This window comes from Anas platyrhynchos, chromosome 2 (genome assembly GCF_047663525.1).
Source record: "Anas platyrhynchos isolate ZD024472 breed Pekin duck chromosome 2, IASCAAS_PekinDuck_T2T, whole genome shotgun sequence".
Classification (NCBI taxonomy): Eukaryota; Metazoa; Chordata; class Aves; order Anseriformes; family Anatidae; genus Anas; species Anas platyrhynchos.
The window spans coordinates 96,947,546-96,962,538 of record NC_092588.1 but is presented as its reverse complement, the minus strand read 5'-3'; the positions used below and the strand labels follow the sequence as shown (position 1 = coordinate 96,962,538).

The window sequence follows — 14,993 nt, the reverse complement described above, 5'->3', positions numbered from 1 at the left end:
GGATGCTGCGCTCTGCTCTGGTCGTATGTCAGGCAGATGGGAAGCCAGGGAGCAGACTTCTAACAACTCAAATAAATGTCGTAGGGAAAACGATTGGCCACAGACTATTTAACCAAAAGCTAAATTGATTTTTAAAACTGAATTATTGGAAAAAAAAAAAAGTCAATTATGTTGGTGAAATAGTCTTTCCTCCCCTTGAAAGCCATCTACACGTCAGATTGCAATGCCTGTAGTAAATTAGGTGCCTGTAAAGGCAGACTGTACAGATTTGACTTAAAGAAACTCGAGGTAAGGTATTGATCTGTCCTGCCAAGGCAGGTTTGTGCCACCTCCTTGTAAGGTTTGCCAAGCATAAACATCTACAAACTGCTTCCTTAATAGGAAGCGAGTGACATGATGAGGCTAGTCTTAAATAAAATGGCAAGTCCAGAATACTGAGTCAGGTTTGAAATGGTTTTGCATGCTGGGAAATATTCCAACCTTGGCACGCCCTTTGTGTAGATAACTGGCTTTGAAAAGCTAGGACCAACACAGAGGCCACTCCTTAGTGTAAACTTCATTCAAATGTTTGCTAGTATTGCCAAATGCCTAAGATGTTGTCTTGTCAAGAACATCTGTGCTGTGGAGGACACTCCTGTTATTTAAAAATCTGACCAATATTAACATATTTGAATCCAAGTTTGCTAACATTCCTCAAAAAGGTTTTCTGCAAAGGAAACTTTATTGCCACCTACTATAAAGTATCTATGTCCAGATTTTTTTTTTAAATATGGCCTTTCTTAGCTTAACTACTTTCGGATAATTTTTGTATGCACATAACTCTATTCTTCTGTTTGCAGTGAGCTGGTGAGGCATTGTAAGTGGTGCTTATGTAAAGCAGTGTAATTCAACACTTAACTGGCCAAAATAAGCATGCTGTTAATTCAGTTTTCAGTCACTTGACCTTACAGTTAAAAAACAAACAAAAAAAACAATTTGTTAGTCTCAATCACTTCAAGCTTAAATCTTTCTGCAAGATACAGTGCAATGCTTTCAAACCAGACAGTTTCTAAAGTAACGTTTCTTTTGATTAATCTTAAAAGCAAAATCTGATAACCTGCTGGGTGTCAGCTAAACTGTTCATATGGAATGCTGAGGAGATGATAGATGGTTTTTTAGAATCACAATAAGTACATCATTTGTGACTTTCAGTTGGTAGTTGATTGTATAATTCGCTTTCTTGTACAAAGGTCTTAGTTTGGTAGAACAAATCCTAGCGTGCTGGATGACTAAAGAGAAAAAAATGATGCAGTTGCTTGAGAAAAGGTTTGCATATGTGAAGTCTGAGAGTAGCTGTTCCTTCAGTGCCGCGGATAAACTTGCTCCCTTTGCTGCATTTTGCTTGCAAAGCCAGGGTAGTTGCAGCGCACTCTTGTAGTCACACGGGGGCCTCTGTCTTCTCTAAGACTGCTAAGTACAGTTCTTAGATGTACCTTAACACATACATATGTTGTTTTGTTTTGTTTTTTCTTCAAAGGCAAGACTGTCAGCATTTAAAGTGGGAAGGTGTTTTCTCATTTTTAGAAGGTGCTTTTGCAATGCACGCTGTGAATCCTCTAAGTATGACATTTTAGCTTTCATATTCCTATATATAAAGAAATAGGTATGTCCTACTCTTGAGTTGTTGGCTGTCATCAGAACACACAGAGAATATACTGGTAGTAAATGCCTTTATGATGAACTTGAAAAGTAAGTCTTAAGTTCTGGTAACTGGCTTACTCATCGTGTGTAATAGCAGAGTCTGAATTATGGCAGTTGCATGGAAAACTTGAGGTGGAAAAAGCCAATGAGATTTGGAGATCAACAAGAGAGGCATGCATTCCTGTGAAATGACATCCGCCTTGTAGCAACTGAAACTCCAATTCACTCAACTACCACAGGAAAGGAATGCAACTGCGTTTGAATAGAACTGTAGAAACATTGTTTTGGAAGATGTACTCAAATTTGTGCAAGAAGCACTGTTAATCTGTATAGCCTATGTTTTTTTTGTGTGTATCATTTGAATGCTTTGTAGCTCAGCCTTTTGAGGGTTGGAGGAAGAAAACTGGACACAACTGCATGCAACTTGTAGTGAAGGCACTCCTGGAACTTCGTGTTTCTGGTTTTATTAAAAATTTTCCCCCCACTTTCTTTGGAAGCTAGGGAAAAGGCTTTCTCAGAAAACTGTTGAGATTGATGTTCTGTTTGTCCTTTGTAGCCCTACAATGAAACATTGTGTAAGACTTCAGCCTTAGACAGTTAAAAATGCAAAATGTGTATTTAATTGCTATGTGACAGGGTAGATAATGGCTGGCAAAGTCCGTACAATAATTCATGTGCCACCAAACAAGTGCAGTTTATATGCTTCCCTTTAAAGGCCATTGGTTTGACCACACAGTTTCTTGTCTCAGAGTGACTTGAAACCTAGATCAAAGTAGTAACTAAGCATTATTTAGATGTGATCAAACGGTTACCTTGATTTATAAATGCAGTATAAAAAAAAATATTATTTCAAACTTGGGTGCTATAAGGAATTACTCTCTGCTAGTGTAGAAGAACATTCATAGAAACAGTTATTTCATATGGAATATGATTATACTATGCCAAGTTCCAAAAGGTAGGGAATGAAAGAACTTCTTAAAGTTTAATAGACACCTTGTTGCAAATTTTCCTGCACAAAATGGATTGTGATAAATCTCCTGTACATTTAGAGAGACAGCTATGACATTAACTATTTCTCAAAAAGAAGTTCACCTTTTATTTAGATGGCACAATAGCCACTTTTTTCCTGTATTTTAACAACCTGTTATTTTTCTTATGGACAATTCAGAACCACTTTAATCTTTTTTCTTTTTTTTTTTTCCTTTTTGTTGTTAGAGAAGGTTAGTGCCCATCAGGTCAGTGTTCAAGAAATGCTTGAGCATATCTTCAGCAACATGTTGAAGACAACTATTCAGACTTGACAATTCAATACTATCATATGGTGGTTCAGTGAAAAAATGGAATTACTATCTAATGTTTCTGATTACTTCAGGGTCTATAGAAGCCTCTTTTCTCCATTTTTGCCATTGCTTGTCTCTCTAGCTTGATTTTCTTTGAAAACCAAGTTAATGAGAGACACTCATTGATTTAATAACTAGAACTTGGAATCTATTGGGTAGCTGCATCTGTTTTTAATTTAACAGTAGGTGTCTCAAACTTTCATCAGTTTTTGTGAAATTGTGTGGCTAGGTAATAAGACCCAAATCAATGAAGAAAGTGTTGGAGCCTGGTATCTTGTAGGCCTAAACCGTTCAGATAGCCTACAAACATGAACTGGCCGGACAGATAGGAAGAAGGTAGCTTGGAATTTGCTGCAGTGTGAGCTAACTCTTAGCTAAGTTGCTGAGAATGGGAGAAGCTGTATATGTTGCAATGGTGACACAGAAGTGTGGAGATCAGGGCTTATTGCAGCAAGGAATGGGAGGAAGTCAGAAAAACCATATCGATGACAGTATAGAAAACGTTTGTTTTGTTCCCTCTTCAGGAGGAGGTAGGGATAGCTAATCAGGAAATCAAACTTTAAATGTTTCTGTAGCATTGCAGTACAGTGGATCAGTTATCAGCAGCTGAGAGCCATATCTGTCTTAGTGTAATTATTATACATTTCTAGTATTGTGGATCTTGGTATATGCTTATGACAGTAAAAATTGAAATATTTTTAGTTTGAACTGTTACCAGTAAAAACACTGGAGTGTATAGTAACATGATTTACTTACTCAGAAACTGCTTGAACGAACCCGGGCAAGGCGAGAGAACTTGCAGAAGAAAATGGCTGGGCGGCCCAACATGGGAGCAAGACCTACAGTGCAGACCAAGAGAGTCAGAGAGCCTCTGCTAGAAACTGGTAACCAGGCATCTTTTCCTGGTGAAGAAGGTAATTTTATGAAGTTTTCTGTAGGATGTCTCTTGATGCTAGTCTCATTTTATTTTGTTTTGATGGCAAGTGAAAACCCTTCAGTGGTTATTGTAAAGTAAACAGCAATGAATGCAGTTACCTGAGGGAATATGGCTAATGTTTACTTAACCTGAAAGCTGCTGCTCTAAATAATTAGTAAGCTATTTAAAAAAATCATATAATGCCAAAGATCATGCCAGATTTTGAAAGGCCTATTAGATTATTCATCTTAACTTTGTTTGCATTGCAGTTTTGTACAGTCTGAGAATGTTTTGATTATTTGAATGCTAATTTGCTTGAATACTCCCACCTATACAGTGAAACCTAATACAAAACCGTCACCATCTAAGAGGCTCTGCTCAAGCAATACGGAGACTCAGGCTTCCAGCATAGAGAATGTTCAGCCTGTTCCTTCAAATTCCACAAGCCATCATTCTCCTGGGGTGACTTCAGAGTCGCACGTAACTGCATCTAACAGAGCTTCATTGGCTCAGCCTCTTGAGAAAGGACAAACAAACACCAAGTCAGAAACTCCTGCAGCCCTTTCAGTCAAAACACGTATGCAGAAATTGGCAGAACAGCGACGCTGCTGGGATAGTGAGGGTATGTTTCTAGTACTGGTGTCTTTCAGTGTTTGTATAGATGATAAAGTGTGGTAGTAGACAATTTTTTGTGTGTGTGAGAATGTTGGTGTTTTCATACAGAATTCTAGTAGGCAGAACTGGAAAAGGCCTAAAATAATGAAGCTGACTACAGCTGAATTTTAGACATTTTGCTACTAGTGTGAAGCTCATCACAACAGTGATGTAATACTAGTAAACTACTTGGTTGAAAGTGTTGGCTTTGCAATGAGCTTTGACTTGATTAGTCTCAGTGCTTTCAACAGCATTTAACTGTTGATAAACTCAACAAAGAGTGAAATGCAAATAATATATTAAATGCAAATAATTTATCAATATAATTTATTAGGAAAATGTGTGTTCTTTTCCAGATCCCTCTGAATGCACTTCTCTGTCCCCCCTCCAGTCAAAAGACCTGCCTGTTTCTCCACCGAAGCAGACACCTAATGCTCTGGGGAGCAATACTCCTATTGGGAGAAGGGGCCGTTTAGCTAACCTTGCTGCTACAATTGGCTCCTGGGAAGATGACCTAAGTCATCCATCTGCAAAGCAAAACAATGCACAAGAACAGCCTGGCACTACTTGTTTATCCAAATTGTCCACTACAAGTGGAGCATCTGCTAGAATCAATAGAAGCAGTGTAAAGCAGGAAGCTGCATCCTGTTCTCAAAGGCTTGTTGAGGCTTCTATTAATAAACCAGCAAGCTCAAAGATAGCGGTGAGTGTCTGATTAATTGCTGATTAATAATTGATTTGGGTACTGGGGGGACAAGCGTTAACTCATACCTGTTTAATCTGAATGTTGCTAACAAACTTAAATGTTTAGCATGAGCAGTCTTAGCTGACTTACAGCTTTTCCTGTATTGCAATCCCATGTTCTTTTCTTAACAGCAGACCTGAAGCAGCTTAAACTTGCTTTTTTTTGAGACTGAAACTGAGTGTACTGAGTGTATGAGCCTTGTAAATTTTGGTATCAAAGTAATCAATTGCTGCCCTTTTGATTATCAGAAGGGGTTTCTTAAGGTAACAAGTAACCTTTGGGGGTTTCACTATAACTTCGTATAGTTAATTGTCTGAAACTCTAAATATTAATGCGGTATAGAAATTCAGACAGCCTGCTGAAATTAATAGTGCCAAATGCTTATTCTTCCTTTTATGAAATGGCAATAATAATGCCTTATCCTGTTTAGGGAAACATGAGAAACTACCTGACCTAGCTGGCAAAAAAATAATGGAATCAAATACTGGAACAATTTGAAACACTGCAGCAAGATGCTTTAAACATTGTACAACATTTTGTCAGTTCTTTCTATTTGTGAAGGAATATAAAACATATAGCGTGCTGTGCAGAATGTTTTCTTTCATTTTCATCCTCAGAGAATGATTGTACAGTCACACTTTAATGTTATTCCTTTTATTTTTCTGGTTAAGGATTCAAATAATTTTATAACACAATCCTTGAGCATCACTGTTCCCACTCCTAAGGAATCTGAAGTACAACGGCCACTAATAGAGAAACCCTGCAGCCCTCAGAAAACTGAAAAACTTACACAACCAGTAAAATCAACTTTGTCTCAACCGGTTCAGTCCAAAGAAGAGCCAGTCAAAGGAACACATGTGCAACTCGAACCTAAGGATAAACCCACAACACCAGGTAAGCTGTCTTTCAGCTGCAATGAATCTTTGTTCAAACCACCTGTGTTGGAAAAACTACATGCTAGTTAACTTATAGTAACAGCACGAAATGTACACTATCTGATATAACTCCAGGAAAGTACTGAAGGAGTCTATGATAATCAGAAGTTGTACAGCTTCCATATTTTGCAAGGGTATTTTTGGATGTATTTTTAATAACTCTTGAAAGCAAAAACAATCCAACTCTTCTTTATGTAAAAATATATACCACTAACATTAGTTCAGACTATTTAAAACTTATTTGCAATTGTTGGTTATAACAAGTATCCTGTAGATAAAAGAAAGAGCATGTGTATGTTAGAAGAAATCAAAAGTAAATACTTCCATTCTTGATGGCCATGTAGATACTCTAATTTTGTATAGTATCTTTCCTTTCAGTGACAGCACTGGTGTTAGAACAAGTGATCTTCCCCAGTTTTACATTCAACTGCTTGCTGGGTTAGAAATGTAGACTGGCAGCCTGAACTCCTTGAAATGAGGGCTAGTAGAGGAAGTGCGTGTCTCTAGATATGCAGACAATTAAGGATAAGCTCAAGAAAATGAAGTGGATTTCAAACAATGTATCCCCCTTATGTTGTAGGATGCTTGTTCAGATGAAAGATGTAAATGAGGTTGGTTTAGGGTAAATACTGGAAAAAACAGACCAATTGGAGTAATAAACTGGTGTATTGGATGTGGAACTTAGAAAGAGAAGGACATCTATTTGCTCTAATTTGCTGCTTTAATAACTTCAGTGTTCTCTTATAGTAGTGACTGGCACTTCAAGTTTGGCTTGTATAAAATGTCTCCTTTAGAGCTCTTAGTATTATATCTTAATTGTTTCATTGAGAACCTTCAGTGGGATATAAAACTGTTGTGACTTCCGTTTGAGTTTCTTTTAAGCAAGATAACTGTTCCTGCAGGGGGAACAGGAATTAAGCCCTTCCTGGAACGCTTTGGAGAACGCTGTCAAGAGCATAGTGCACGCAGTCCTGCTACGAATACACCAGGGTACAGAACACCCATTGTCACTCCAAATACACGGACAATCCAGGAAAGGCTTCTCAAACAAAATGAAAATTCCTCTACTGCCAGTTTAGCGCTTCAGCTTAAGCAGGTATGACTTGCTACCTTCATAGCTTGTACTTAAGCTTGAGGAAGATTCCACCTGCCTGAGGAATATGAACTGTTTCAATGTCTTAAACCTGTCAACTTTTCACCTACCCCCTTTTATCTGCTTAGGAACGTGAACGAGAACTTGCATGTATTCGTGGCCGGTTTGACAGGGGCAATCTGTGGGGCGCAGAGAGAAGTGAAAGTTCGAAGAGAAAACTTCCAGAAGCTAAAATGGTAATGTGCTAGCTGCATGCGTCAGAAGATGTGTGAATTGCTTTTACGTGTTCTGAACATGGAGGTAGAGGCACAAATGTAGATAAAAGATGAAAATCTAAGCTTTATAAGTACCCAGGCTACACAAGACTGCTCCTCAAGTACACTGTATGATTATAAATGAAGCACTGGATTTTTTCCTCTAATAGAATCGGTTAGAGACAAGTGATACTGACTTGAGCTGAATAGTTATTTTTGATGGCTAGTGTGCTACTACTTATCTTATGTAAGAAATGTGGGCTTATTTTTAATATATAAATATTATGTCTTCCCCACCCCAAAAAAGACCATCCTAGAAGCTCTTCACACAACCACTCAATTTTGTATTTACTACTTCATCTGACTTTCTTATTTAGGGTCTTTCTTGATATTGAATAGGTAACTTTTTTTTTTTTTTTATTCTAGCAGGTACTACAACGAGTTTGTCTCAGGCAGTATTTGTTAGTCACTTTGAACACTGGCCCCTGAACATACTATATTCTTGTTTTTTGCAGGATAGCCCATCTCAAGCTAGTCCAAAACGTTCTCCTCATTCCTATGCCACTGCTTCTGGATCAGCTGAAGACATACCAGCAGATGACAGGCCACCAAATTCTCCCAGTGTAGAATCTTCAGGTGAGAACTGCCACTGTCTGTCTGTGGTTAATACTGGACTGAAGCATTGCCCTTAGCATTCATACGTGGATAAAGAGGGTAGTAGTACCGATGTCTGGAACTGGACCTCAGTATGACCTTATTTGGTTGCTGATTTGCCTAAGTCTTCTCATAAAAATCTCATACAATGGCATTCTGTACCCCTGTATTGCTTGAAGGGTTGGCAAGGCAGACTGCCTTGCTGAGTAGGTTTACTGATGTTTCACATCTTCATGTATGCTGAGTTTAGACAGTGCGTGAGAAGGGCCAGTTACAGGCTTCATTTACACTGTACCTGAGTATCTGAACTTACACAAACTCTTCCCTTGTCAGTATCCTGTTATGACATTAATTATTTTAGTAGGAGATATAAAAAATTGAGACGCTTATGACATCCTATCTGATGTTCAGTGAGTGGACGAGCCCTGAGTTCTTTGAAAACAGTGAACTTCTTTAAATGCTGCTTATACACTTTATGGGCAAACAGGCTCTCAAACACGTGTCTATAAATGCAGAATAATATGCTGCTTTTAGGTTGGGCTTGGGTGTGGAGTTTTTTGTTGCAATTCTATTTTGCTGGAGTGGTTGCACTCTGCTATGTCTTCAGCATTTTTCTCATACTATCAATTTTCTGATGATACAGAAGTTTAGCTGCGCTGGTTGTGGAGGATGTGTATTCTGGTACTCGTTTTGACAGCAACGTAACTTGACTTAGTAGTGTTTTTGTAAGTTGTCAGCTACGTTAAGAATCTTCCAAATCTCAGTACTTTAAATACATAAAACAAAAGGCTAGACAATCTTTTACTGACTTCTTTGAACTTCTCAGATGCTCCTAAATGTGAAGAGGCTGATAATTCCAGTCCTGTGGAAACAACTCAGCCAAAGAGCCCTGTAAAAGCGGTATCTGTCCCTCAACTTGAACAACTTGCTGAGAAACGGAATGGTTTGTATTGATTAGATGCATATTAATGTGCTTAGCTATCTGTTCTCACTTGTCCACCAGTGTTAATGTCTTTCAGGTCTGAATAATGAATTCTCTACATTTGCTGACATGTGTATATGCTTTGTAATTGGTTTCCTGACTTGTTTTATGTAAATCTGTCATAATTCTTGTCTTCAATAAATACCAAAACTGATGGTAAACATCTGGGAAAGGACAGCAATAACTAGTGTACTATGGGAGACTGCAGTTTCAGATTTGCTTGAGTTGAAATGTTGAAACTTGTCTAACAAGTGCATCTCTGTTTTGCTTCTCTGTACCCCCATTGGGGAATTATGCAACTTAAGGGCTAATAGTATGTAAAATGAGGATGGAAGTAAAATTTAGGATTCTACTTGCCTGACTATAGTGCTTTTAAATTGATCTTGCTTGAAAAGTGAAAATGATTGGTTTGTTCTGTCAACTCTTAAGTCTTATATAAACAGAAATACTGTCTTGATGCTACTAATATTTCTTTATACATCCGTTTTCAGATGATGTATGTGAAGTTGAAATGAGTGTGGATGATGAAATGAATAGCTCAAAAGTGATAAGTGAAATCTTTGAAATTCTTCAAGAGGATGGTCCAGATATAGAAAAGCTGAAGAAAGAAATGAGCATGAGCCTAGAAGGTGAAAGTGATGAGGACGAGCAGGAAGAGTCACTAAATATTTCATCAATGTCTCTGTTAACTCCTCTAGTGGAATCTGTTGGTCCAGAGGTGAGAGTTCTTGGGAGGTGGGGAAGGGCTTCTTTGTTTTCAAGAGATGTGATGCTTGCTTGTGAATGGTTATGTTTTAGTGTATTGTGATACCTGGGCAAATACTAAAGTCAAACGATGCTTTGCTAGTGACAGCATAATAAGTTAAAACTTCTGAAGTGTTTTTTTTTTTTTCCCTCTGGAAATAAAATAGCACCTGCTGTGCTAAACAAGTGATTTAGCTTTTGCTAAATCAAGCTTTAATATATAGATCTATTACTCACACTGGACTTGTATGCATGCATTCAATGAAGCAGTTACTAGCAAAGATCTTAATTATTTAACTGGACTAGTTTGAGAGCTAATGGTGAAAAGTGCTGGAAGTTGATCTATCAGCATCTTTAAAAAACAAAAGCAGTGCCCCCTTCATCCTAGGAAATATTTGTAAACTATCTGCTTAAATAGTGTTCTGCTTCCTCTAAAAGTACGGCATATATGTAATCATAAAACTTATAAAGGTAGGAGGAAATACGTCATGATTAACATGAACAGATATTTGTAATACAACTCTTTCATCTCCCTAGGCCTTTGTTTCTCCTTCTAAGTCAACCGGTGCAGATAGCAGTGTCAGTGATGTAAGTCTGAAGTCTGATAAGTTCCAAAGGACTAAAGTCCCCAGGGCAGAATCTGGAGACAGTATTAGCTCTACGTCAGAAGATCGCAACCTCCTGTATAGGTAATAAAATAGAAAAGATTCTGTAAGTAAATGAGTTAAGATGCCGCATGGCATTTTTTAACTCTTCTAGTGGAAGAGTTAAACTGCTTAAACTACAAAAGAAGCTTCTTAAAGTTCTCAGCCTTTACCAAAGGTCACCTCTGTGATCTGTTGCTTAAATTTAAAATGAGTTAAATACTTTTCTTTTTAAATTGTTTAATCACAATGGAAAATACTGACTGATATATGTATGTAGGTGCATAAATAAGTGTGTATGTATAAAGATACTTGGCAAGTATGCAAAATGCATTTAACGCTGTTCCTTGTTTTAAAAGTGTTGATGCATATAGATCTCAAAGACTTAAAGAAATTGATCATCCTTCAATAAAGCAAGTCATTGTTCGCAAAGAAGATGTTGCTTCCAAACTAGAAACAAAAAAGAATGGGCCATCTGATCAAATCAATATCAAAAAGAAGATGCAGGTATCTAATGTTTTTAAAATCTTTCTGCTGATGTAATATTTCTTAACCTAATTCAACCTTCAAATGACCAGAACACTTGCTGTTTCAAGTAGTATGTTAAATTAGGTTGTCGTGCGTAAAGGCTTAATAGCATGGGATCATACAACATAACTTAATGAGCTAATGCATCCTTTAATAGGATCACGCTATAAAGTACTTGTCTGAAGAAAACAAGACATTGTTTTGAAAAGAGGATGGGGAATTATGTTTTGTCGTCTCTGATTCAGACAGGATTCACAGCCACGTTCTTTCAGTAGGCAATGTTCTGATCTTCACTGGTGCCTCATCGTGTATGCTGCTGATTTTCTGTTTAGCTGCTGCTGCCACTGGTCAAACGGAAAACTATCCTGGATATAACACATATACTCACCACCATATTTAAATTACCTCTGGGGTAGAATAAAGTTGAGCTGGAATTATTTGTTTGCAGAAGTAAAACTGTAAGCTGCAAGGTTTTTTGTGGTTTATTTCTGTAACTTTTCCAAAGCATAGCCGAAATCTAAGTCTCAAGGCATTCAGCTTCATTTTTTTTGACATAACTGTAAAGCTGTTTCTTTCTAATTATTTCAATCCCTGTTTTACTATAGGAGCTTAATAATGAGATTAACATGCAGCAGACAGTGATTTATCAAGCCAGCCAAGCTCTGAATTGCTGTTTTGATGAAGAACATGGAAAAGGGTCTCAAGAGGAAGCGGAAGCAGAGAGACTACTTCTCTTTGCAAGTAGGTTTTCAGATGCAAGTCAGATTTTTTTAGTGTGTGAACACTCAGAAGAACTGTAGTCTAAAAAATCCATTTATGATGTTACTTGCCTATCTATAGCTCTTAATGTGGAAAAAGAGACGAAAACATCTATTGTCTCAATTTTTACAGTAGGCAGGGAAATACTTCTGATCTTTCTTGTCCCAAATATTCCTACTTCTTTGAAAGGTGATTAACATTTATGTTGCATTTTGCATACCTGTGGTTTTAAAAAAGTTTATGTTCAGTACTACTTACCCTCTTACAACTACAATTCATGAATTTCTCTACACAGCTGAGAAGAGAACTGCTTTGTTGGAAGAATTAAATAAACTGAAGAGTGAGGGACCTCTTCTTAAAAGGAATAAAGCTGCTTCCACATCTTCTGAGTTTACTCCATCCAGGGGATCTGTTTCTATTTCAGAGATGCGTCTACCTCTAAAAGCAGACTTTGTTTGTGGCACAGTTCAAAAACCAGGTAAGAGTAGCAACTGAAAGTTACACACCTTCTCTCCAGTGTTTTCCCAATTTTCCTACATAGATTTGCTTTATTCTTCTTGTTTGCTTTTTTTTCTAGTCCTGTGTGTTGGTGCTCCTCAGAACTCTGGGTGCAATAGAAAACTTAGCAAGTACACTTAATCAGTCTGTTTTTGGCTAAGTTTGCAATATATTTTTTTTTCCCCCTGGTCTCCTTAGTGTCATCATCTTCTGGCTTGTGATGCTCAAAAGACATTAGAGTGACTTTCCCCAGCCCAGTCTTAAAGAACCATGGAAACTTATTTTTCTAACTTGTTGGGAAGGGAGTAAAACTTAGGCCTTTCTTACTGCCTTGGGATTTTTCCATGGATGCAAGTCTAGTACTAAATATCATTATGTAAATTCTGACTTCTGAGGTACTCTGAAACAGTGACTAAATATTTTTTTTTGTCCTGTTAACACCCCAAAATACTCTAATTTATAAATATCAGTTATCTATTATCTGCTATATTTAAGTCATTAAGGTGGGTATTTTTTCTTTTGTTTTGGAATAGTATCTGGGAATCATAAAAATCATTAGGGTTGGAAAAGACTTCCAAGATCACCTGGTCCAGCCATCATCCTACTACCACTGTCACCCACTAAACCATGTCCCTCAGCACCATGTCCAACCTTTCCTTGAACACCCCCAGGGACAGTGATTCCACCACCTCCCTGGGCAACCTGTTCCAATGCTTGACCACTCTTCTGAGAAGAATATCTTTGTTCCAGGATAGTCTCTGGACCTTAGTAAGCTTCTTTGTCAAGTGATTGTTTAAAGAATCTGCACGGCTGCAATAAGTGCTTTTTTTGTAATGATGTGAAACTTGATTGTAGCTGGGTTCTAACAGGGTCATACTTCTTACTTCACTAAAATTTGAGAGCAAAAGTCATTGGACATTTCTTATTTAATACTTTTTCCAGAACTTCTTATGAATTCATATGTAGCATTTCTTGCTTTCTTTTTAACTATGCTATGAAATACATATTTGAAGATATTAAAAATATATTTTATATTACAAAAAACATAGATTATGTCTGGTATTTCCATTTAACCTTCTGACACCGGTATAGTTTTTGTTGTATGAGAGAATTTATCTGCGTTTATAGAAAAATCTCTTTAATGGTTACAAAAGTTTATTTTCAGTAATTCTTGCAACTGAATTGCCTAAACAAACAACTAAGAATTACTTGTCATCAAAATTGTATTCTGGAAGTGCAGCATTTGCTATATACTGTGCACCAGAACAAACTCTATGTATCATTATCTCCAAAGAGAATGTCAGCTATAAAGCTTACAAACTGATGCTTACTGGACTGCAGACCACTTGTTCTGAAAGCTGACTTGTCCTATGTAACAGACCAACCAAGCTGTTTTGTTTTTAACGTGACATTATGCAATGCATCAACTTGGTGCACAAACACCAAACCTTCAAGTCATCTGACACTACTGAGATATGCTCTTGTAGTCTTTTTCCTTGTGTGCAAAGTTAGGGAAATTGATTGCCTGGACAACAAGCTCATTCACAGGACTGAAAATTATGCGAATGGGCAAAAAAAAGTAAAAGCTGATGTGTGGTTAAGCTGGTAGGCCTAGGGAATAATGAACTAAGATTAATTTCTCAGTCTGACTGAAAGATCTTCCTCTTATGTACTGGGTAGTGTAGGTCTGGCCTGAGATGCACCAGGCCATAATGCACTTGTGAATTCTGTGAAGGTGACTTCAGTAGTGGACACATTAGGAAAAATAACTTGTTTTCAGAATTACTTTTTTAAGTGAATCTCAAGTAAATACAAATTTGGAATAGGAATGAAACAGAGGCATATTTAATGGCAGTGTGGTACTCTAGATTTCTTTAGATACTTGGACAACTTTTGCTAACAAAACCATCTAAATCTGAAACATATTTACAGAAGCAGCAAACTACTACTATGTGATAATACTGAGATCTGGAGCAGAAAATGTAGTTGCAACTCCATTAGCAAGCACCGCCAGCTCCCTGACTGGAGATGCTCTTACTTTTACTACAATGTTTACTATGTAAGTATAAGTGTAAAGACACTTCTGGAGCCAGTTCCATCTCTGATGGAGCATATATGAATATTTTCAATAACATTTTTATATAAGAATGCTTTATTCTGCAAAAAAATAGGGTGAGGCCTTGTGGTATGAGTTTTTCTAGACTTAAGAAATAGCTAGAATGTACTCTTGAAAAGAGTAATCTAGATTTATTCCAACATTCATCAGCTAATTTGTCTCTTGCTTTTTCTATGATTGTTAGCCCCTAGAACCTCTAATGATGAATAAATTGCTCTCTGAGATAGTGTTTCTTCTGCAGCAACTAACACTTTATATAGCTATTTGGTTTTGGTATCTCAAAAATAGTATTGTTAAAACTAAAGCTTCAGTTCTCAAATGTTAGCTAAAAGAATGTAAATTCAAATGGCTGGTTTGTTTTTTAAAAAAAAAAAAAAAAGACCACCAACAACAAAAAACACTTCACTTTTAAAGTCCAGTACACTCATTTAGAAAGCAGTCTTTCTTTGTG

At 37.2% G+C, this 14,993-nt stretch overlaps 1 protein-coding gene across 2 annotated transcripts in view; it reads left to right on the top strand.

Annotated features, from left to right (window-relative positions):
• Positions 1 to 14,993, top strand: part of ANLN (anillin, actin binding protein) — a 28,770-nt gene that overhangs the window by 441 nt on the left and 13,336 nt on the right. For both annotated transcript variants that reach the window (XM_027451435.3, XM_027451434.3), the window contains exons 2-15: positions 3,781 to 3,934; positions 4,274 to 4,558; positions 4,947 to 5,293; positions 6,007 to 6,229; positions 7,173 to 7,366; positions 7,492 to 7,599; positions 8,133 to 8,253; positions 9,098 to 9,214; positions 9,745 to 9,971; positions 10,535 to 10,686; positions 11,001 to 11,148; positions 11,775 to 11,910; positions 12,224 to 12,406; positions 14,359 to 14,485. In XM_027451435.3, the coding sequence (XP_027307236.1) occupies positions 3,781 to 3,934; positions 4,274 to 4,558; positions 4,947 to 5,293; positions 6,007 to 6,229; positions 7,173 to 7,366; positions 7,492 to 7,599; positions 8,133 to 8,253; positions 9,098 to 9,214; positions 9,745 to 9,971; positions 10,535 to 10,686; positions 11,001 to 11,148; positions 11,775 to 11,910; positions 12,224 to 12,406; positions 14,359 to 14,485 (2,522 nt within the window). The remainder of the gene's footprint in view (positions 1 to 3,780; positions 3,935 to 4,273; positions 4,559 to 4,946; positions 5,294 to 6,006; positions 6,230 to 7,172; positions 7,367 to 7,491; positions 7,600 to 8,132; positions 8,254 to 9,097; positions 9,215 to 9,744; positions 9,972 to 10,534; positions 10,687 to 11,000; positions 11,149 to 11,774; positions 11,911 to 12,223; positions 12,407 to 14,358; positions 14,486 to 14,993) is intronic.